Genomic DNA, 23,275 nt, shown 5'->3' with positions numbered 1-23,275 from the left:
TCCTTCTCCCCCTCCCCCCACCTCCTCCTCCTGTTCTCCAGCAAACCCGGGTGGCTGCTTTTGGCGAGGGTGGAAACGTGTGAATATGTGCTGCAGGTTCTGAGGTTCGGGGAAATGTCACCACTGTACTTCACATCTCTGGGATGGAGCCCTGATTGTGGCATCCTCATTGGAAGTGAGATGGAGGTCCGAGACTGCTCAGTTCCTCACTCCCACACCGAGTAACTAAGGAAGGCTTAGCAACAAGTGTCAGAGGCTGCACATGGTCAGGGCTCTCTGATCTGCTGCCATTTCTAAGCCCTTGAAGCTACGGTCCAGCTGTGGCTGGACAAGCTGCGTGTGCTTCCCCTCTTTGGCTTTGCAGTTCGTATTTCCCCAGCTCCACCCCACTGCAGGGACCACAGCTTTGCCTGGGCCCTGTATCCCTCCCGGAGTCAGTAAACCTTTCTGTTTAAGGAGGGGACCTTCTAGGGGAATCTAATGACCCTAGGGCCCCATAGAGTCCCTGTGAAACATTCCACCACTGCTGGGGCTGCTGTTCTCTGCCCACATACAGTGAGGCCACATGACGGTAAAACTAGCCAACCTGGTCTCTTGAAGAGCACAGGAGTCTCTCTTGCCCCTGGCCAAGAGGTAGTTACCTCAGGACAGGCCCCACACTCTTTCAGCCTTCTGTCTGAGCTTCCTGACTAGGGGATGGTAGCTGGGATAGTGGGCCTACCACGGGAACCCCAGAAGATGCAGGTGATACAGGTCAGCCCTCTGTAGGTCTGGAGGGAAACTCTGCTTGGGACACAGAAGCACCCCAAGCCCAGCTGTTTCCCCCCCTGAGAAGCAGGCCCATTCTCCCTAGGGCCTTGACAATAACTTGGGTTCATTGTTCTATTCAAGCCTGGCAGGAAGAGGGAAACCCTCCTCTGACATGAGCCATCCAAATCCTAGCCTCTGGCTCCTCCCCCACACTCACAAGTGCCCACTCACCATCAATGCCATGCAGCTGGGTGGCCAGTGTAGCCTGCAGGGCGCGGCTGCTGTCACGGAGTGCGGTCTCCAGCTCCATTCGGCTGTGGTTGGCGAGGTTCTCCTCCATCTCACTGGTACAGCAAGTGTAGCCCTGGGGGCAGATCCGCAGGTGCTCACCTGTGGGATGGCAAAGGCGGCGTGAGGGGGAAAAGTGGACCAGGATGCGCTGCCCAAGATGGGGATCAGGTTAGGAGCCCTTTGTGAAGGCAGAGATGGGGGGCACTGTAGGGCAAAGTTGGGCTCCAGTGTCTCTGACCTCCCAGGGCCTCTGATAAGATTCAGGGGATGGGGTACCACAGGTTATCAGAGGGCTGAGCCTCCGACTAGGAGTACTGTGTGACATAGTCCAGCATCTCAGGAATGCAAGGAGAGTCATAGCCGGGCTCCCCGAGAGCCAGCTCAGACATCACATAGAGGGGGAGGCTGCCCGACTTAGGTTGGGGACCTGACAGTGGCTTTCAAGCCTGGCAGGCGCCTCTGCCCAGGGGAGGAAGAAGAAATCCAGCCTGTCCTTGGCCCAGGCCAGTCTCAGAGGCCACCTGACTGACAGCAGAGTGGAGTGCCCCATGAATGTTCTGCAGGGCCTGTGTCAGCATTCTGCAAGGGCCCTGGGTACCATTCTGGGGTGAAGAAAAGCGTGCTCTGCGCAGGCACTGGGTCCCAAACAGAGACCACTCAATCCTGGCCTAAGGTTCCCACTAGCTGGACACATTCCCAGTCCCCATAGAGTTCTGGCTGAAACTTCCTCCCCCACCATCTATCCTGGGCTGGTGAGCTGACCTGTCAGCCCTTGGTGGCACTGCAGCAGTACCATTCAGGACAATATCAACTGCCACCTGCTGACAGAGGGTTGCTTCAGGCCTACAATCAGCCTCAAACTGTCCACCACGGAGCCCTTACAGCGCATACCCAAGAGTCTCCTGGCATCAGAAGAAAACCTCAATGGGAGAGGAAACATTCTGCTAAGGCTACAGTGACACCTTTTACAGGGAATCTGAGGTTTAGAGACTAGCTTTTGTCCCAGTGGGGGTCTGAGTTACTCAAGACTGGGCCTGTGCCTGACCCCAGTCTGTTCCACTCCCTTCGCACAGGGTCACACTGCTGTCTCTGAGCCTAAAGACAGAGCCCTACAGTCCCTACAGGGACTGGGTGAATCAGAGAGGCAGGGGTAATGGCCCAGCCTTAGGTGAAAGGCCTGGGAAGAGGGAGAGGTCAGCAGGGATTCTAGAAGCTTCCCTCATGCAGGAATGCTGGTTTTGATGTTACGGGGAGCCAGTGAGATGCAGTTTCCGGAGCCCAGAGTAGGTGCCCTGGCACCTGGGCACCAAAGACTGTCTTGCTTTAATTTATCCTTGCTGACGGGTTGATGGAAAGGTAGGAAGAGATGGGAAAGGTGGGGTGTGAAGGACTCAAAGATGTGATACTGCAGGCTCCCATCAGGCGTCGGGGGGACTGAGCCAGAGGGGAGTGGGCATCTTGTCAAGAAGCATGTGGGGGCAGGAACCTGCGGCCTCAGGATGAGACCATTATGTGTTAGGGGCCTAGGCCCAGTTTCTATGAATCCTCCCTCCCTCCCCTCCCCCGAAGCCAACTGGGAGTGGAGATCTCTGACTAAGGAGAGATTCTGAGGCTGCATTCATCCTTAAGAGCTTGTCACATGGTCACATCCTTGTCTTTAGCACTTAGTAAGCACAAGCATTTATGTGTGCAGGATGGTGTGTGTGTGTGCATATTGCAGAGTGGAACTGTGTACGGCCTCTGTGATTTTGACCTGACATGGAAGGTATATATCCCCAGATGCCACCCCTCTACCCCCAGGTAGGACAACCTTCAGGTCTGCTCTCCCAGGTCTCAGGTTGAGGGTCTGGCCTAGCCCTCTTCCTGATTACTAAGGTATGGGAGCTGTGCTTCATCCCAGAACCTTGTGGGGACTTCCGGTCTCACAGGCTGAGCCCCATCTGGTTTCAGGGTCCCCAAAGGTCCACAGAGCAGGACAGTGGCTGACAGCTGATAGAAGAACAGAAGAAATTGTATTCTGATTCAAGGGTGCTTGGGGGAGTCAGAGATGGGAGGTGCACACAGAATGCCCCTCCCACCGCTCCCCTACCTGGTACCCTCTGCTCCTCCTGCCCAGCGCACCTGCCTTTCACAGGGGCTGCAGGTCCTGGGAAGCAATGAATTATCAAGCACCCAATCTCAAGAAGGGGTTGGGGTGGGGTCCAGACAGCTGGGAGCTGCAAGCCTAGGCCCCGCCCCTTAATCTGCATCCATTGATTCCCTAGCTTCTAGAGTATGGAGGGCTAGGCAAAGATTATCCACCAGCAAGCAGGCACCACCAGGGCCTTCTGTTTGCTCTGCTCTGGGTCATGGCCTGCTGGGCTGAGGTGGTATCTCATCTCTCTTTGAGTGGTGGGGTTTAAGGGTCACTTCTGTTAGAGGAGGAATTATGGGGGGGCACTGTAGAGGATGACCCATCTCTGACTCCAGCAGTGAGTGGGGAAGCAGTCTGGGGATGGAGGCTGCAGGTAACAAGATGGGGCCATCCTGGGCTCAGCTGGGACAGGGGCACTCTGCGTGTGCAGGCCGAAGGTTTTAGGTGGAAAAATTGAGGACCAGGCCGCACAACAGAGCATTGGCAAGAGAGAAGTGGGCACAGCCTTGCTGTCCCCTCCCATGGTTCCCGCTCCTCTGACATCCTTCTCCATCTTAGTGGTCCCAGTTGCCGCCACCCCTCACCACATAGACAGAAGAACGAAGCTGAAACAGGAAGACGTTAAATAAGGACACACACTCAAGAAACGGATAAATGGGACCCATGAGACTCTTGGCCAGCTACTACGAGCACACCCCAGCCAGTGGCCTCCCCTGCAGCCCCCTGGCTCTGCCTGGCCACCTCACCCAGCCAGCCCGGAGACCTGCGCTGTTCCAGTTGCCCCAGCACCGCCCCCGTCCCTCCCTCCCTCCTCGGACAAACACGGGAGTGAAGACACGGAGCCAGAACCCGGGCACCGGCCTGAGGACCCCGGGCAGGCTGGGGCAGGCTGGGCCAGGCTGCCCAGAAGCCCATGTGTGGCAGTCCTGCTTGCTGAGGGTCAAAGAGAAGAAGGAGGCTTCTTAGCTAAGCTAAGCTCAGCTTCCTGCTGAGCCCCAGCCCAGCTGAGACTGGAACCACCGGTGCTCAACATCAGAACGGCTAAGGCAGGCTCTGCACAGCTCTCTACACTTCCTGGAAAGCACTGGAGTACATCTCCATCATAGGAACTCTCTCTCCGTTCTGCCCTAAAGGGATGAGCGTACCAGCAGCTTCCTCCTTGCCAGCCCTGAAGGTGGGTGGGAGTGGGGCGGCAGTATTGTTTCCCACTGACCCCGCCCATCTCTCTCAGAGTTGGTTTCATTTTTCCAGATCTTTCCCTCCAGGGTTTTTGGGCACTGCCCTCCCTTGGCGTTCACAGGTTTTATTTGGGGGAAGGGGGTGGTTTGTTAATGGTAGGTTTCCCCCACCTTAGTCCCTTTTCTAAGCCTTGCCCCTAACCCCAAAGTCTCTCAAATCCCAAGACCCCTGCTTCTTGTGACACTTAGCGTGGCACCCCATTGCAGCAAACCCATGGGCAGCAACTGCTCATTTAGTTCCTCCCAAATCTGGTTGCCTGCGCCCCACCCCTGACCCCCCACTATTCTCCAGAGCAGACAGCAGCCTGTGGCTTCCTACCTTTCAGGGTCACACCCTCCTGCCACCTGCTGACAGCTCCAGCTCCTGCTCCTCCCTCACAGAGGCAGCATCTCTCTCATCATCAACCACAGTCACCCCAGGGCTTTAGCAGAGTCCAGCATCCTGATGCTACCCACAGACATCTCTGACCTGACCTCCCCTGACACTTCAGAGACCCAATGCCTTGAAACCCTCCTCCACCTTCTTTAGACAATGCAGAGTCATGCTACCCCCCTCTGGTCCATTCTTCCAGAAGCTTCCTGTGCTCATGGGGAGATGCAGAGTGGCAAGCCCGCCTCCCTCACAGCCTGTAAAACACTCAAGCCGGCATGGCTTGGGGAGTGTAGGGAGAGGCACAGGCTACACTCCCCTCCCCAGCTGCTGGCTCCTGAAGCAGGCCTTTCTGTTGACTGATGGGGCAGAAGTAAATCCAGCCCCAGAGGCTGAGGGTCTCCAGGATATGACAGCCTGGAGCAAATGGCCCAGCTTTCTGAGGAACTACTCACAGCCCAGGCTCCAGGGGGGCTTTCACCACTGCTTGCTTCTGTTCCCCAACAAACCTGTCTAGTTCCCGGGGGTCACACCTGAAGGAGGACATTTCAACTCCATCTCTGAAATTGGAAAAGCATCAAGCACAATCCCCCTCCCCACCCCCAGCTCACTCCCAATACTTTTCCACCCTCCTGGATGCCTTCATGATCCCCGAGCCCCTGCCTCCAGTTCACCCAAATGGCAACATCACCAAGAAGAACCTCCATCACGAACAGGGACCCCTAACTGGGGGGCATCGGCTGCTGGCACTTCTATGGACTCGGTGGGAGGGGTCATCTCCGGGCAGGCAAGGGTTCCTGCCAGCTGCCTCTCCAGCATCAGGCCAGGCACTGGGCGAACAAAGCCTGGGCGACACCTGCAGCTCCAACCGCTGCCTCCTCCGCAACAGGGATGGTTCTGTACAGCTGGAGCCGGTAAGATAAGCCGGAGCTGCAGATGCAGGCGCCTGCTCTGGCGCCGCAGTGAGGAGGGGGCGCTGGTGCAGTGGGCGCGGCTGGTGTGGAGAGCTGAGTGCTGCGGCAGGCAGAGGGGGGCATTTGGAGGGGGGCTGCGGCAAGCGGGAGATGGAGGGAGAGGAGAGAGGGCGATGTGATTGGCGGGGAAGGGGCTTGCCGCAGTGGGCGCGGCAGAAAAAGGAGGGAGAAAAGCCTGCGCCAAGGCTGTGGTGGCAGCGGCGGGGGCGGGGTGAAAGGGGGGGATGGGTTCAGTAGAGGAAGGGGGACTTACTGCAGGAAGGGGGCTGCGGCAGCCTGAGGGGGTGCTGTGGGAGGGATGGGGGTGGGGAGGAATATCTAGGATGGTGCAGCACAACTTCAGGGAGATGGGGATGGGATGGAGGTGGGAGCTGAGAGACATGAGTGGACATCAGGGCTGGTGACCAAGCTCTTGATGGGAAGGGGCTGAGAGATAGGCTGTAGTGGGGGTCCAGCTGGGAGAGAATGGAGCTGAAGATGAGAGGTGAACGCATGGAGGAGGGGGGGGGGAATGCAAACAGGAATGGTGATAGAGATGGCGCCTAGCAGACGTAGCCTGGTACCAGCTTAGCGAACACCCTCCTGGCCTTAGAACCCCCTTCCCCACGGCCGCTCCAATAGTGTCCCCAGCTGTGGATGCACTCCAGATAGCAAGGGCGACTCCAGCGCCGGTAAAGTGGCCTGGCAAATGCAGAGCGGCAGAACTCAGCAGGAAAGGCCAGAGGCTAGGGGGCGCCGGCGTGGCGTGGTGGACCCCGCAACCTAGGGCCAGCTGGGCAGTGGCAGTCTCACTGGGGCACACCGCTGAAGTCAGCTCCCTGGGAAGCACCTCCTCCCGCAGCCTTCACTGGCGCGTCAGCACCGCCCCCGTCTCCCTGGAAACAGTAGGCGGCTGCGCCCCCCCCCCCCTTGGGTCCATGGTGCTGTTCCGCATTTTGAAGGACTTGTGGATCAGATCTCTGCCTTTGGGCTAGCCCCAGCCTAGAGGTGGGGGTGGGGTGTATCTGGTGCTCTGGCTCATTGGCCTCAGCAGGGCACATACTCATCAGGAACTAGCTAGCGAGGACCATGGATGGTCAGACCTGGAGAGAGACTGCTAATTGTATTGAGGAGGTCTCTCTGGAAGAACACCAGATCTCCACTGCTGGGCACTCAAAGGTTACATTACTATATACCTATTACTCCCTTCCCTGAGGACCCATCCTCACAAGCCCCTGCCTCCTGTTCCCCTTAGTCGTGCCAGCCAACCTAGCTCCAAACGCTACCCACGCTGCCTCTCCACCTATGCTCCTGGTCCTCCTGGGACAAGGGCAGCTCCCCAACTCTGTTGATCATCATCCCCTTTCCAACCTTTGATTCCAGTTGGGGGAAGCCACTTACTCACATTTCTTCCTTGACATGGATGGGTCCCCTCGGCCTTCCCAGTCAGTCACTCCCCTCGGCCTTCCCAGTCAGTCACACTCCTGGGGACACAGGAATCTTCTGGGCGAGCAGCTGTTCAGCCAAGGGGCTTTGGATCCAGCAGACTCCCAAATAGATGCTCTCTAAACTGCCTGCTCAGGCCATCTCGCCAGTGAATGCCAGGTAGGAGGTGCCCCAGCATGCTGAAAGGTCCCACTGGGGCTAAAGGTATCCCCAGTGTCCATGGTTTCTCGGTACACATTAGAGATGAAGAGGACCCTGTGTTCATGTGTACCAAGACCACAGCTTTTTGGATTGGCTGAAGGACAGAGCCCACTCAGAGCTTGTAGTGTTTTGTCACCAACACAGTGAACCTCAGCCTGGCTCTCTCGTTCACACCCATGTGGGGCAGGGTGGCGATTCAGGCAGGAAGTATATAAAAGGGAGGGTTCGTGCCAACTGCCCCAGGGCTCTACACTGTTTTCTCATCTAGCTGGCCCACTGGTCCACTTCTAGGCCCCGTCTGGGCCACGGGGCAGCTGAGACCTGTATGACAGATCGGTTCTACTTCCTCAGATGTGTCTACACGGGATCAAGAGACACAGTGCAGGCATCGGCTCAGCCCTGTAAATACCAAACTGGCAGAGGTGGTAAAGAGAGGCCAGAACCCAACCAGGATGGAGGCCAAGGCAGACGCACCAGGCTACCGGCTGCCTGACCAGCTGTTCCTTCTGGCCTGGCAGCCATCCTCCTGGGCATATCCCTCACCTCCCTGCAAGACTCGTTCACCTCCCCTTCCCCAGGAAGCTCCACTTCCTTTCTTTCAGCTCCACCCAGCAACCATGCTAGCTCTCATGTTAAAATCCGTATAAAATATAACAGGCAGGGGCACCTTAACCCGGTATGGACATTTCTGGAATAAAGCTGCTGCTATAAACTAACTCAGACCTTCTTCCTCCAAGCAGGTCCGAGGCAGACCAGCCAGCAACTTGTGGTATAAGGGAAACCGGGGAGAGGAGTTCCCATCCACGAGGGCTCCTACTCCTATCACAACATGGTTGGTCGGTGCCACAGGAACAAGGGTTCAGGGTTAGAATCACTTCATCGCTACAATGTGTCTATCACTAACCATGGTGGCATACAGACAGTCAAATTGACATACCCAAGGTCCCACTGGCTAGGAATGGCCATGTGAGCAGTGCTGGTCTCCCTAGATTCCCATCCCAGGGGAATTCCTGGGTGGAAGGCAAAGACTACAGAAAGAGTCAACATGCTCTGCTGAGAGGCAGTAGTCTGAACAGCTTCCCTAGGCTGGGCTGTCCTGACAGCACCTCTGCCCAGTGAGGGCATGCATGCGGCTTCTTGCTGTGGCCCCAGCACTCCCTGCAAGCACAATTAGAGGAGGGTAGCAGGGAACTTGGATGCCAGTTATATTTGTTTTTTTACACGTGTGTGTGTGTGTGTGTGTGTGTGTGTGTGTGTGTCAAATAGAGCCAAAAGGTACAAACGGATGTTTGAATGAATAAACAAACTCTGAACTATAAAATGGAACATTGTTCTGTTTCAATAAGGGAATTCTGACATGCAGTGAGACAGTTATCATGCTCAATGAAAGAAGCCAAGTGAGGTCCTTAGGACTGCCAGAACCAAAAGAGACAGAGAGTGAAACTGTATGTCAGAAGCTGAGGAGAGGAATGGAGGGTGTGTGTGTATTAGTTTTGACTTTCAAGTTGACATAATCTAGATTCATCTGGAAAGAGAGCCCTAGTGAGTTCTTATCTAGATCATGTTCTTCTGTGGGCACGTCTGTGGGATCCAGTCCACTGTAGGTGACACCATCCCCTAGGCTCAAGGCCTGATCTGTGGAAGAGTGACGAAAGCTAGTTGACAGCAAACAAGCCATCAACATAGATGCGTTTGCCTCTCTCTGCTCTTTACAATGGATGTGATGTGTCCAGATGTCTCAAGTTCCTGCTTCTGACTTCCCTGTAATGATGGACCATATCCTGGAAATGTAAGTCAAACAAACCTGATCCTTCCCTAAGTTGCTTTGAGTCAGGGTACTTTTACAATAGCAACAAAAATAAAACTAGAACAGGGATCAGGGTTTAATGGGGACAGAGGTTCAGTTGGTGACAACACACCATTCTGAGAAGCCAGTCATTGTCTACACACTGGGGTGGCCTGCCTTTCCACGGCTGTGTCTTGCAGTTCTTTGTGGGGATGCACTGGCTAGTTTTATGTCAACTGGACACCGGCTAGAGTCATCAGAGAGGAGGGAACCTCAACTGAGAAAATGACTCCTTAAGAGCCAGCTGTAAAGCATTTTCTTAATTAGTGATCGATGGGGGAGGGAGCACTGTGGATGGGGCTTCCCTTGAGCTGCTGGTCCCGGGTTCTATAAAAAAGCAGGTTGAGCAAGCCACGAGGGAGCACACCAGTAAGCAGCAACCCATGTGCCTGCATCAGCTCCTGCCTGTGGGCTACTGTCCTGTTTGAGTTCTTGTCCTGACTTCTTTCCATGATGAAGAGTGATACAGAAGTATAAGCAGAATAAACCCTTTCCTCTACAACTTGCTTTTTGCTCATGGTGTTTCGTCGAAGCCATAGAAACCCTAAGACATGGGATGTGATCTAACTGAAGTCACAGTCACTGTCACTGATGGGCATCCACCCACAAGCACTCAGTTCAGCTGGGATGACTGAGGTTCCCAGTAGTGACGTGACTCACCCACGTCAGACCCTGGGGCCAACGCTGAGCTCCCCCCCCACCCCCCGGCCCAGGCTTGGCTGGTGTGTGAGACCTCTGGAGCTCTCAGGCAGCCCGGCAGTATTCCTAGGGACATAGACGAATGCTCGCCCGTAAAACCAGGGCTCCATGGGCCTTGCTGGAGTCAGATGTGGCCACTGCACTAGTCAGCAAAGTTCCTGTCTGGTCCTGGCCAAGCTTTCTGAAAATGAGAGCTCAGGCTGCTGGGTCTGGGTAAGCAAGCGCCTGCAAGGCCCTGCTGGGAGTCCATCCCTCCTGTTACTAATGAGTCTCACAACCCAGCCCAGAAAGCCCCCTCCCAACCCCACCAAGTGCTCCTGGGACTCCTACCCAGCAGGGTTTTGTCACTGTTATTTGCATAGGCCCTACTCCCCAAAGCTCAGACTCACCCTTTGTACTCTAGGAGCAGGTGGCATCATGGGACCACTCTGCCTCCTCAGTTCATGTCTCAGGGATGCTCACACAGCTATCTTCTGAGGTGTCTTGGCCCCACCTTGTCTACACTCAGACTCAGGCTCTTGCCAGTGATTGCTGGCGGGCAGAGGGACATAGGGATCCAGCGGGTGACATGGCTGTGTGTGCACAGGTCTCGGGGCAGGCATCTTGGATCCCTGGAGATAGACAGTTGAAGGAAGGAGCCCTGCTTCCCTACGGGAGCATCAGGACTGTGTCAGGCCTGGGATCCAGGACAGAGAAGGCCTCACTGCTTAGCTGGTCCTGTGACACTCTCCTGTTCCCCCCTGCCTTTCCTGAGACCTGAGGTGTTCCCATCCCTCCCCTCCCCTTGGCTTCCTTGCTAAAAGTCAGCTCTCACTTTTCAACAGCAGCCCTGAGAGTGATTGCTGGCCTGCTACCCACACAACCCTGTCTCTACTGATGATGTATTTTGGGGACACTGTCCTTGCAATTCATGGCTTTCCATGGGTGAGCAGTAGCTGAGTGGCTGACATGACTTCAGGAAGGAGCACTGTGGGACACTGGCTAGGTCCTCCCTGCCCTGTGGCTCCTCAGCCTCCCTGGATGCCTGGCCGTTGACCTTCTCTAACTGAGTTCTGTCCTTCACAGCCTGCCTGGAGAAAACAGCACCACGGAGGACCAGCCTCCCTGTTCCCCAGGAGCTCCTCTGAAGGCACAATACAGAGCCCAGCAGGCAGCCCACACTGAATTCAGAGCTGACTTCTAGCCCTGCCCTACTCTGGAGATAGGCCACTACATTTGCCACCATTGGTGTAACTATCACCCCTGTGTTAGTTAATATATTCATTTGACAGGGTTTAGAATCATCTAGAAGATAAACTTCTGGGAAGACCTGTGAGGAAGTTTCTAGATTGCACTGAAGTGGGACCCATCTGACATGTGTAGTAGTATCTCTTGGGGTTCAGTCTCAGACTGAATAAAAAGAAATAAGGGGGCTGGAGATGTGGTTCAGTGGTAGAATGCTTGCCTAACATATACAGGCTGTGGGTTTGATCCTGTCCTGGCTAGTATTATGACAACCTGACACAAGATAAGTCATTTGGGGAAAAGGGAACCTCAGTTGAGAAAATGCTTCCATAAGAATGGCCTATAGTCAAGGCCTATAGTGCATTTTTAAAATTAGTGATTGGGGGCTGGAGAGATGGCTCAGCGGTTAAGAGCACTGACTGCTCTTCCAGAGGTCCCGAGTTCAATTGCCAGCAACCACACAGTGACTCACAACCATCTGTAACAAGATCTGATGCTCTCTTCTGGTGTGTCTGAAGACAGCTATAGCACTCATATATATAAAATAAATAAATCTTTGGGCTGGAGAGATGGCTCAGAGGTTAAGACAGCTACAGTGTACTTATATATAATAAATAAATATTTAAAAAACATAAAATTAGAGATTAATGTAGGAGGGTCTAATCCATTGTGGGTGGTGTTGCCCCAGAACTATCAGAAAGTCTTAAGGAGCAAGCCCTAGGTAGCACTCCTTTATCAGCTCCTGCCTCCAAGTTCTTGCCCTGTTTGAGTTCCTGACTTCTTTCCAAGAGTGTGACCTGAGGGTTCTAAGCCTAAACAAACTCCTTCCCAAATTGTTTCATGGTGTTTATCTCAGCAATAACCTAAGACAGATCCTCAGTGTTGCAAGAAAACAAACCAAGGTGAAAACAAGCTGAGCCCCAGCATTTAGGAGGGGCTTGACTGTGGATACAATGTAACCAGCTGCTTCAAGCTCTTCCCACTGAATCTTCCCCATCCGGATGGTCCTCCCCCTTGAACTGTAAATATATTTACAAAATAACTTCCTTCAATTGCCTTGTCAGTTTCTTGCAGCAGCAACAAAGTAGCTATTATTCCCTCATCCTTCTTACCCCATCTAGCCTTACCCAGGTGACTACGCCCTTCTCTGGCTCCACCTCCTGGGTTTCCGACACCAGCTGCAGGCTTTTACCAAGAGGTTCAGCCACATTGTAACAGGGAATGACCCTCATCCCCCACCTCCCACCCTGCTGAAGGCCTGCTGGCCTACCTCTCAGTTCCTTTTCCATGACTTCTCTCTGGCTCTCTCAATAGCAGGCTAGACTCTGCTACTCTATGTTCTTGGGTTTGGCTATAAATCTTGGTGAGTTCTGTAGGAAACAGAGACTGGTTTCCGAGGTCGACAAAAAGCTCTAAGGGTCCAGCCCAAGGCAAGAGTCCCAAGGCTGGGGCCATCATACTGTGACTGGGCAGGTGGCTAGAGGTTCTTAAGCCACCTTGATGATATATCAAGAGAAAGCCAAGACTGCACAGCAGGACAGTAGTCTGGGAGCCCTGGACTTATCCTGTGCAGCCTATGGTTGGGTCACTTCAGCGGGGCTTCAAGGTCCTCGTTTCTCAGCATCCGAATGCTACTAGGGACAAAACCCAGGGCCTTGCATGTGCTAATAAGCCAAAGTTCTACCACGGAGCCACACTTGTAACCCTCCCTATACTTATTGTTGTGTGTTTATGTGTATCCAAGAATGTGTATGTGTGGGTGCTGTGCTCAGAGCATAACTGCTGTCAGTTCTCTCCTGCTCTTACCCCGGTTCTGGGGATCAAACAGGTTTGGAGGCCTGTGCAGTGAGCACTTTTATCTGTTTCATCATCATAGTGGTCTCCCTGCACCCCCACAACCCTGTACTTTTAAGTGATCTGTGCAACAATTGGTTGTGAGTCAAGCAAGGCCATGCTCAGAGGCAAACTGACACCTGCCTGCCTTCAAGGACCCCATCAGCTGTACAGCCTGAAGAGCGCTCTGTCTGCGGCTATGTATCAGCACCAAGAACAGCACCCAGCACACAGTAGGTGCTCTTGCGGCATCCCTCGAGGTTTTAGAGTACCCCGTAACCCTGCCATACATCGTCACTGTCCACACTGGTGATCACACTCATTTCTTAGCCCAGCCCTCGGAGTGGCAGTCTCTCTTAGTCACAGACCGGTCCTGCTCTGCCAGGCTTGCCACTCAGTTGGACTTGGGCTCCATTCTGAGCCCCAGTGCCATCTGCTGGAGGCTGTCAATTCTTCAGGGCTGAGCTTAGTTTGGAAGCATGAAATAAGAAGGCTATGGGGGCCACCTGGGCCTTCTCTTTGACCTGAGGAGCTAGTCTCTATCTCCAATAAAACTCAATGAGCACTTGTCGGAACATTGTAGAACACAGTGAACACACCATGATGTGAGACCTGGTAGCTGGTTTACTGTTATGTTCACTGGAGTTTCAAACTTATGGTAAGTGTGCCATATTCCAAGCTATCTGCTACAAAAGTAAAGGCACATGAAAAATATTGGTGGTTTCTACATTGGTCAAGCCCCAGGTCCTGTTGTTCCCAGCCTGGTTGGGAGTCAGTCACCTTACCCGCATTCCTGAACACTGAGTTTCATTTGTGTTCCTGTAAGGACCCCTGGCTTGCACTACTGCTTTAATGCCCAATTGTAAGCCTTCTGGATCCAACTCCACTTCCTCTCCCCTCCCAAGGTCCCCCTGACTTTGGTGAGCCTACACCTCCCACTTAAGTGCTTCTCCTGGTGCCGCTGGAGTTTGTGGAAGACCCTAAAAACTCACAGAGAAGAAAGCTAAGCCCGGCACCCACTAATTGCTAGGAACAGTGCATTGCCAAAGGCTCACATGGTGGATCCTAGTCAGGATTATCACATCACTCACAGAAGGCGTGCCCAGGGTATCTGACCTATGGCCATCAGCCCACAGTCCCATATGAACACATGCTGGATAAGATGTGCCAACTGGGAGTCCTAAGATATCAAGATGTACAGAGATTTTTGGGTACTGTTACAACAAGAGTGTGGGAGGGACAGAAGTTAGAAATGGTGAATTACTAGGGATTTTGGTAACTTACTAAGAATTACAGTGAATTAGTAAGAGCCTCCTAGATAACTGTGTGGTCCGGTGTGTCCCGAGCTCCATGACAACTGTAGATGTGTAAACGTCTGAGCCAACCCCAGCAGCAGGTGGCATCAGCTTTCTCCCCAGAGACTGACAGATGGTCACAGGTGGGTGGGATGTATTCCCTGTAGCCCCCAGAGACTCTGATGGGCACTTGTGGCCACGATGCTTGAGGACACACTCAGACGTCACTACAGGTCACTTTCAGATTGGATTCTGAGGACCACAGGTTGTCACAGACAATGAAGATGCCCCAGTCACAACAGGAGGGATGGCCACCCACAGATCATAGTCTGGGATATGCTCAACAGCTATCTTTAGTGGCTGGGAATCCTTCTAAAGGTGTTTCTGAGGCAACAGTAAGCCAGAACAGCCTATGGGGAGATGGGCCACCTGTTCAAGGCCTCATCAGCACCCTCCTGTCCCACATCTGGTAGTATTGCTACTCAAACACACCATCCTCACTAGAGACCAGGGGGCTTATGACCACTGTAGTCTCGGGACTACTGGGTTTGGGGGGGGGGTCTGGAAGCCCTGACTCAATTTCTCACTAGATCTTAAACATGTTGAGTCAGGGGCTAAAGGAAAAAGGCCTTCCAGCCTGGCCAGCTTGGCTTAGGCATCTGTGACCAATAAAAGCCCAGCTCTGACCTTAAGAGATCTACCTGGGTGTGGCCAGCTGAGGATGAGCTGGGTTTATACCTCTGTCCCTTCAGCTAGCTAGCCAAGGCCCTTTAGGACACGCTACCCTAATCCGACCCTTCCACTGCTGGCTTCTGATGCCTTAGCCCTCTGCCCGTCTTGCACCTGAGGGAGTCTGTGGCTCAAGAACTAGATCTCCACCCTACAGTCTCACCCTTGCAGCATGGACACTATTTCAGTACCTAAGAGACAGGCTTACTTAAAGGTCTCCTAGGTTTAAACAAGGCAGTATGAGTGCCCAGGTTAGTCCCACAAGCTGGGACCCACAAAGGCACTTGCCAGCTCTGGGCTGGGGCACTGACTTACTCAGACTATAAATAGGAACTAGTCAGGGTATCGGACCTCTAGAGAGGCTCCACCCTGGCTTAGTCTCTGGGACTCAGTTTCCCACGTGCATGCTAAGCAGTGCTCTGCCCACCAGCAGCTCTGGAGCACTCATCCCCTCGGTAGATGACAGCGCTTCCTTTCTGAGCCACCCAGACACAGGCCCTAGCACTGGCCAGCGGCCAACTGTGATCGCTTCATCCACCTGTGGTGCCCACACAAAGACACAACATGCTGACCTCCTGGCACTGGCCTCCAGGTTCAGTCCATAGAGGGCCTGCTCTCTGTCTGTTTTTCTCTCTGTCCTGGCCCTGGCTTCCCAGGGTTGGGGGAGATCGGGCAGATGGCCAGGGAACAAGATTGACGGAGCCCCCAGGGGCTGCTCTGTCACCTGGCCAAGTCCTCAGGATCTGGGGAGCGTTTTGTACAAGTGAGCAGCAGCCTGTTTGGCTGGCCCCGGCCCCGGGGGAGACGGCCTGTTTGGCATGCTTTGGGGCTTTCCACCAAACCCAGTCTTGTCCCCGCCCCTTGCTCTTCGCTTTCCTTGGAAATCTGTCCTAGGGTTGAGCCTCCCATCTGGCTTGACTCTTCTGTTCACAGGTGGTCTGTTTGAGGACCTCTGGTGCCACTGAGTGCCAGCCAGGGATCTTCAGACTACGATCCTGGTTCTGTGATATACCACAGTCACTGGTTAGCAGTTACGTCTCTGGCCACTGAGGGAACACTGTTAGACCCAGCATATCAGCAAGAAAACCCTGGCCTGCCACCAGACATGGAAGGAAGGTCTTCTGGGGAGGCAGGGGTCAGCCACGGGGAGAAGCTCTGCTGAGAGGGATTCTGGTGGCGAGAGGTGTGGCTCTGAATGAAACAGAGAGCCGGGGTTTCGGCAGCCGGACAGAACATGCCAAAACAGCACCAAGAATGAGATGGAGACATCCTGGGGTCCTTCCTTGCTGAGTCCCCAAAACCTCTACATGTGAGTATGATTCCCCCATTCGAACTCAAGAATGTCTGCGAGGTCTCTGCAGACATTAACTATTAAGAGTATATGAGCGGGCCCTAATCCAAGACAACTGTTTTGTTTTGTTTTTAAAAACTATGTTTTTATAAGGAGTTTAGAGATAGATATATGGGAGAAGCTATGCAAAGCTGAAGGTGTGGGTTTTTAAGCCAGGGACACCAGCACATCTCAAGGATGCTGGGAGACACTAGGCTCATGCTCTCCCACCACTACAAAAAGTGAAGACCCTGTCTGGTGCCTGGCCTCAGGCTCCCAGCACCCCAACCAGGAAGCGGTGTCTGCAGTTACATCTTCCTGATTGCTGTGCTTTGATACTGTGGTTCTGGAAATGAAAACACTAGGATTTCTAGGGCCGGTCCCCTGCTTGGCACAGGAAGAACTTGGGAGTGCTCACCACACGAATGGACCTCAGGTGAGATTCAGAGCAGGCATGTATATGCCTATCAGGGAATGTTGGGGAAACAGTGGCAGAGGTGGCCCTGGGTGAGCACAGGAGGGACTGGTATGGGGGGAGGAGTTATATGCCAGGGTAATGAGAAGCCAGTGGGAGATAATGCTGAGGGCATAGGCAGAGGAGGAGCTGAGGGTAGGTGGTTCCTAAGGTAGTCACCAAGGATTCTTGTCACACAATGGAGTGGCAGGGAGTTCCTCTTGCACTCAAGATCTTCCCTGGCATGGGGTGCTGATGGGCAACAAGTAAGACATATAGGCACCCCTGGTTCCCCCATGTTCTGGTAAGAACCTAGAACAACGGCCTCTTCATGGTGTGGGGGATGGAGCTGAGTTCAAGGGAGAGAGGACTGTATCAACCCAGGGAACCATGCCTCAATACATACAGGAGAATTCAAGCAATACAGGTGCCCACCCAGGCCTGCTCTTAATCACCACCAAGAAAGGCTGCCAGCAGGGCATCAGCAAGGTGCTTGGGTTCCAGGTGAGAGGCAACAGCCTAAAGCCACTAAAGGACACGGGCAGCATCCAACGCCACATGACTGAGCCCACAGTCAGGGCAAGTCAGGGCTGGACAGAGGCTCGAACTTCGGGGTGTGTGTGTGTGTGTGTGGCTCTGCCTATGTTCTGACATAGCAAAGACCACGAAATCCCTCCTGACCCAGCCTGAAGACGACAAGTCTTGTTTAAGGAAGAGTCCACCTGTCCCTGCCCATCTCTTACTCTACAGGTGACAGCTGTATCACAGGACCCATGGTAGAAATGGAGGTGTGTTCACACACTGACTGAACCTACCTGGCTCTAAAGTGCATCCTCGCTGCTGGGTTGGCATACACGACAGTAAAGCCCCAGTATTTTGGGGGGTGGGGTGAGAGTAGGCCTGTCACTAGAGGCTTGCACTAGTAGTCTAGTGTCACTATCAGTGTCAGAGCCCCTACCATACTCCTTGGCTAGCCCTGTGTACAGGGCGTCTGCCTATTACTCTTGGGACCTGGTCCCATCAAGATCAGCTTGCCCCTCCCAGTTATTGACAATCTGAGGTTCCATCCTCGGCCCACAGGAGGCAGTCAGGATACCTCTGTGCACACCTCTGTGTCACCCCTGTTATGTCTAGAGCTGGGGAAGACATATAACAGTTATATCTGTACAATGTCAGTTAAAAGAACTTCTAGATCCTAAGAAGGAGCCAAAGCAGACAATCAGAGAACGGAGTAGCTGAGAGGCCCACAAAACCTGCACACTGCAAAATCCCACTTCAGCTCTCCAAGCTGAGACAGCGTGACGCTTCCAGAACACAGAGCCTCGGAAAGGAGGTCTACTCTGGCTTTACTGAGGAATAGCTGCCAGCACAGGCTTTGGCATTAGTCAGACAATGCCCTAAGAATGGTATGTGGCCTCTCTGGCTTTGATGTCCTTTTCTATCCAGTGGCTCACACAGTCCCTCTCACCCAGTGCTCTTGGGGTAGTTGTGAAAATGCCTTTGGACCCAGTTCACCAGGAACACTCTTGGCTGATGGACACTATCACCTGTGCCGTGGGTGCTGACTCTGCAGAAAGCCTCTGGAGCCGATAGAGGAAGTTTCCATGGAGAAACAGGATGGCCGGTCCAGCAGGAGAACTGCAGTGCTACAGCAAGGACCCAGGCCATTGCATCACGCAAATGGCCGTGCTGGAACAAGGCTCCCTTGGGCCCACGGAAGCCCGACGACCGTTGTGCTGGGGATGATGAAAGTCAAGCTCCGAACAGCACACTAGGGTATGAGGACCACCCCAGGCTTCAGGCTGAGCCACACAGGGTGTCTCTTCCTGGGCAGAATAGGGCACGCAGATACTTTCGGTCCAGGGTGGCGAATGTGCCAGTGACTTCTGAGAGTCACAGACCTTAGTCGGCTTCTGTAGAAAGTCAGACAACTCCTAAGAGGTGGAAAGGGCATACAGGAACCAGAGGACCTCGGATCCCAAACTACTGTACAGAAGGCCAAAGCTCACATAGAGACTTAGAGTCCTACTGGGAGCTTAGTGAATAGTCATTGTGGGGATTTGGTATGAGGTGCCCACCTTAGCTGGCAGGCAGGCAGGCAGGCAGGAACACCGTGACTTTAGGGCTCAGAAGCTCAATAGTTCTAAGTCCTTCTGATGTCCAGCCCCTACTCTGCCCAGGCTGGGGACCCTAAGGAGGGCCGTGTGCGCTCTGCTAAAGCCATCTCCACCTTCCACCTCCAGGCTGCGGTACAGCCGCCAAGAAACACGTGTTCATCTACAGTTGTTTATCGAGAACCTACTTGGTTGTGGCCTGGATAGGCTTTGTGTTGACAACAGAGACCAGGCAGGGGTAGTCTCTGACCCTAGAGTCCAAATGGAACACCCTGGTACAGAACTAACCACATGGGGTACACTTAGTAACATTCGCGGTCCAGAACAGTCCTGCCACTTAAGAGAGACTTGCTTGCCCATGGCTGTGATTCAGCAGTGGGCTCCTAGCAACCTCACCCAGACCTTGCTCCCAGGCAGGGCCCTGGCACAGAAGGAGGACACCACTGTAGTGGCTGCCTCCCCTGGCTAGTTCTCCTCTACGGAGTGGGACAGCTGTCATCACTGCTGCCTGGAAAGGCCATCCAGAAAACTAAGCAGTGCCTTCAGTGAGGAGCCAGCCTCTTGCATATAGCATTGTTTGATAAAAGGGTCCTGCTATTTCTGGTCCCTAAGACTCAGGGGCAGGAAAGGCCATCTGTTTGCCCATGGGCCACTCCTCCTCTCTCCCAACCACACAGTGACTCCAGTTGAACCTCAGCAGGCATCTATCTCCTGGCGTATTCCCGTATTTCTTATAAGTAGGAGCTCTTTGGAACCCTGGACAGGAGACTGCAGGAAAGGGATCACACAGGCGCTCCAGGGAGGACTGTGCCATTAGGGGCCACCAGAGGGCGCCTGGTCCTCAGAGTCCAGGTCTGGTGGCACAGAACCAGACAGGACCCTGAGCTTGGCTGCCCTTTGGGCTACGGCTATCTTAGGAGGTCACCCTGTTTCTCAGTCCACATGCTAATACTCTCTTTAGTGCCCCGGGGCTTGAAGGTATCCTCCCACTCTGAGGGCTGTGAGGTGCAGCCCACGGGGTTCCAGAAAAGTGTGGCACCAGTTCTCAGGTGCACCAATAGGGATGATGGGAAAACATAGGCTCCAGCCTCGCATGTCAATAAATAGGGTGTCTCTGAACAAACATTGGGCCCCAACCAGTATGACTGCTGTAACTCTGCAGGGTGCCCACACACCCCAGCTGGATGGGCATGCACGGCTGTCCTCACACACATCAAAGCTTTTTGCTTGTCTTGAGTTCCTAATCCCCCACATTCCCCAACCGCAGGGCAGTAAAGAACCAGGCTCTCTGGAAGGACCACACCTCTGCTTCTTTATTTTGCCCTCTCAGTGCCCTTGTCACTGCCTACATTGCCAGTCCCTGCTTACTCGGGCACAGTAGCTGTGGGTGGGTACAAGCTCAAGAAGGTCCCCAAGAAGGCATTAAGATGGGTGGCATAGCCATGCCAAGGGAAGACGTAGGCTGGAAGGCCTCAGGCTGGTATGTGTGGGGAGCAGGGTACGTCTGGCAGGCATACGAGATACACAAGGATGTCAGGGTATATGTTCCTATTTCTGTGTGCTTGGAGGTGGGCAGAGTGAGCAGGGCACCAACCAAACTATACCTGCCCCCTTCTGCTGCCAGGCACCGGGTGACAGTGCCCAGAGAACTGTAGGAGGTGGCTTTGGCAATGGCAGGGCTGTATGTAGAGAGAGGCATAGAAAGACCTGTTCTGGGGCATTTGAGAGGGAGACAGTCAAGAGACTCAGTCCACGCAAGGTGTCTATGGGTTCTGTCTCTCCCCAGGAACAGGGTTCTCCATGGCCTGCCTACCTACCGCCATTCCCAAGCAAGTTGCTGCCACAGGCCACCCCTCTGGGCAATACTCTTAACTTTCCTCTTTCAGAGTGTCTACGGCACCAGTTGAGTTTGGCCTCTAGCCTGCGAGCCCCCTCAGTTTCAGAAGAACCCCACAGCAGGAATTCCCTGCTCACCAAGGCCCTGGTGTTACACTTATCCGGGAAAGCTCCCCACACATTTAAGAGCAAAGCCTGGGGCTTGGGAGGTCCTTGGGACATTGCATAGGCGCTCCAAGCTCATAAAGATTCGGTTCCCAGAGCTCCTGAGGCAGCAGGGAAGGGAAGGGAGGGGAAGGGCTGCTCTCAGCAGCTGCAGGGCCGAGGCCGCCGCCAGGAGGGCCGCTCTTCTTACAAAGAGATGACAAGGCCCCTGGGCGGGATCCAAGACGCCGACCACCTGCAGCTGGGCTCACAGCTCCAGGCGGCCCCGAGCGCCCGGTTAGACCACGAGTATGTTAGGATAGGGGCGCTGGCGGGCATAAGTTCCTAGGCAGGAATCCCCTCGAGCCCTGGGGTCCCCTGAAGCGCGCAGCGGGCTCACATTTCTTTAGAACCCAGGCTTGAAGTATAGGATCTCTCCATAAATCCCACCTAGGCGGCTCCTGCTGTGGACCCGCGTAAATTCCTAAGCAGAATCCTTGACGCTTCTGGGAGAGGTCCGCATAGAGAAGTTCCTAGCCCACTGCAACCGAGATATGCGACCCAATAGACCGTCCCAGAGCTACCGCTTGCTTCGCCGCAAGGGCGGCAGGCACGCTGTCCCGGAGCTGTGCCCCGCCAGCACAGTGGGCCAAGCCGGGGACCAAAGACGCCCAGCTCCAACCCTAACCCAAAGGGAGCGCAGATTGCTATGGGGAAGGGACTCTAGAGTGTGGTGACTGGGAACTGGGAAGCAACAGAGCGGATCGGAGCCCGGAGGCGAGGGCTGTGGGATACAGACCAGTTGAGGAGAAGGAGGCCACTCCAAGTCTAGGCGGCGGGTTCTGGCGCCCGGGGCTAGCTGCGGCGCGGGTAGGGGCCCAGAGCAGACCTCCGGAGTGCTAGGGTCCGGTGCCCCGGGACGCAGCGCCCTTACTCACCCGAGATCTCTGCCTGGGGCACATCGCTCAGGCTAAAGCCCTTAGCCCCGTAGATCTGGCGGACTTCGCTGCAGCTCCGGCTCTTGCTGGCGGGGTCCCCGCGGGCGCAGGCGACCAGCGCGGCGGCCGCGCACAGCAGCCACCAGCCTCGGGCCCGGAGCTCCATGGCGGGGCCCGCGGCTCCCTGGCCGCCGGTGCGCGCCTCCCTCGGTCCCGGGCGGCCCGCTCAGCCCAGTGTGCGCGAAGGGCAGAGCCAAGGTCCCAGCGCGCGCCGCTCGTGGTCCAGAGGCGGCGGCAGCCGAGGAGGCGGAGACAACAAAAGCCGGCTGCGGCTGCGGCGCGGGGAGCTAGGCGCGAGGCGCGAGGTCCGGCCGCTCAGAGCGCGGCGGGCGAACGCACAGCCCCGGCTCGGCGCCTCCCCCGCCGCCCGCCCGGCCCCACGGCGGCCGCGGAGAGGGGCAGGGAGGGGCGGGGAGCGCGGGCGGGAAGAGGGGAGCGCCCGGGCGGGGCGGGGCGGGGCGAGGCGGGGCACGATCGGGGCGCACTGGGTGCCCCTTCGCTTTCCGGAGGGAGAGGCGTGAAAGCTCTTGCAGCCCAGGCGACGTGCTCCGTCGCCTGGGTGAGATGGGGGTGGGGGGAGAGCCGGGAGAGCAAAGGCCGAGTCCGGGGGTCCCCTAAGGCGCCCCCCCCAGCCCAGCACCCAGGGCGGCGGCACCACCTGTGGGGGCGGGGGCAGGGCGGGGGGGGGCAGCTGAGGCAGGGCTTCCCTCGCCGGACGTGACATCACGTCCTCCGCTGGCCAATCAGGAGCTTCCCCGCCCCCAGCCGAATTCGGCATCCCTTTGCTCCTTTCCATCCTTCACCTTACCCGCTTGCTGTCTTAGCGCTTCTACTACTCAGTCCTGGTCCGGTCACTTCCCTACTCACCTGCCCCCTCCCCCACCCCACCCCCCACAACAACAACAACTCCTACATCCTTACGCCCTTTCTAGACGCTCCTGCACGTCTCCAGTTCTCGACTGACGTGTTTTGGAGGAGGATGAGGGGGCTGAGTGCGGGAAACTGGCCAAAAAAAAAAAAAAAAAAACAAAAACTAGCCTTCATCAGCTCAGATGACTTCAGTTGATGCAGATTGCCAGTGGCTGTTACGGTCCCTCTTCCTGACTACTTAGGTGCTAGAGCAATGGGGCAGAGGCAGGTCTGTAGGCTTGGGTGCAGCGTGGTAGTGACCTCTGGCAAAAGGAATAGAGTGAGGAGTTGATGTTGTGCAGCTCAACTCCAGGCCAGGTGTGGCAGACCACCAACTGTCCCGCAGCTGCAGGGATGACTGTGGGGAGAAGGGAGGTGCCTGGCACCCTACCTGGGAGCTGATGATGATGCTGGGTCTGGAGTTTCTTGCTTGGCTGCTGCCGGACAGCACTGTCCCTCCTGCTGTTCCCTTTATCCTGTG

At 55.1% G+C, this 23,275-nt stretch overlaps 1 protein-coding gene across 1 annotated transcript in view; it reads right to left on the bottom strand.

The window, feature by feature from the left end:
- The window catches only part of Gpc1 (glypican 1), a 27,994-nt gene extending 5,734 nt beyond the window's left edge, over positions 1-22,260 (bottom strand). Inside the window, exons 1-2 of the mRNA XM_021198230.2 lie at positions 21,826-22,260; positions 982-1,140 (exon numbers count right to left, since the gene is read on the bottom strand). Coding sequence (XP_021053889.1) covers positions 982-1,140; positions 21,826-21,991 — 325 coding nt within the window. The 5' untranslated portion in view covers positions 21,992-22,260. The remainder of the gene's footprint in view (positions 1-981; positions 1,141-21,825) is intronic.
- Positions 22,261-23,275: the final 1,015 nt, after the last annotated feature.

Source organism: Mus pahari, chromosome 5 (genome assembly GCF_900095145.1).
Source record: "Mus pahari chromosome 5, PAHARI_EIJ_v1.1, whole genome shotgun sequence".
NCBI classification, from domain to species: Eukaryota; Metazoa; Chordata; class Mammalia; order Rodentia; family Muridae; genus Mus; species Mus pahari.
This window is presented reverse-complemented; position numbering and strand designations above follow the sequence as displayed.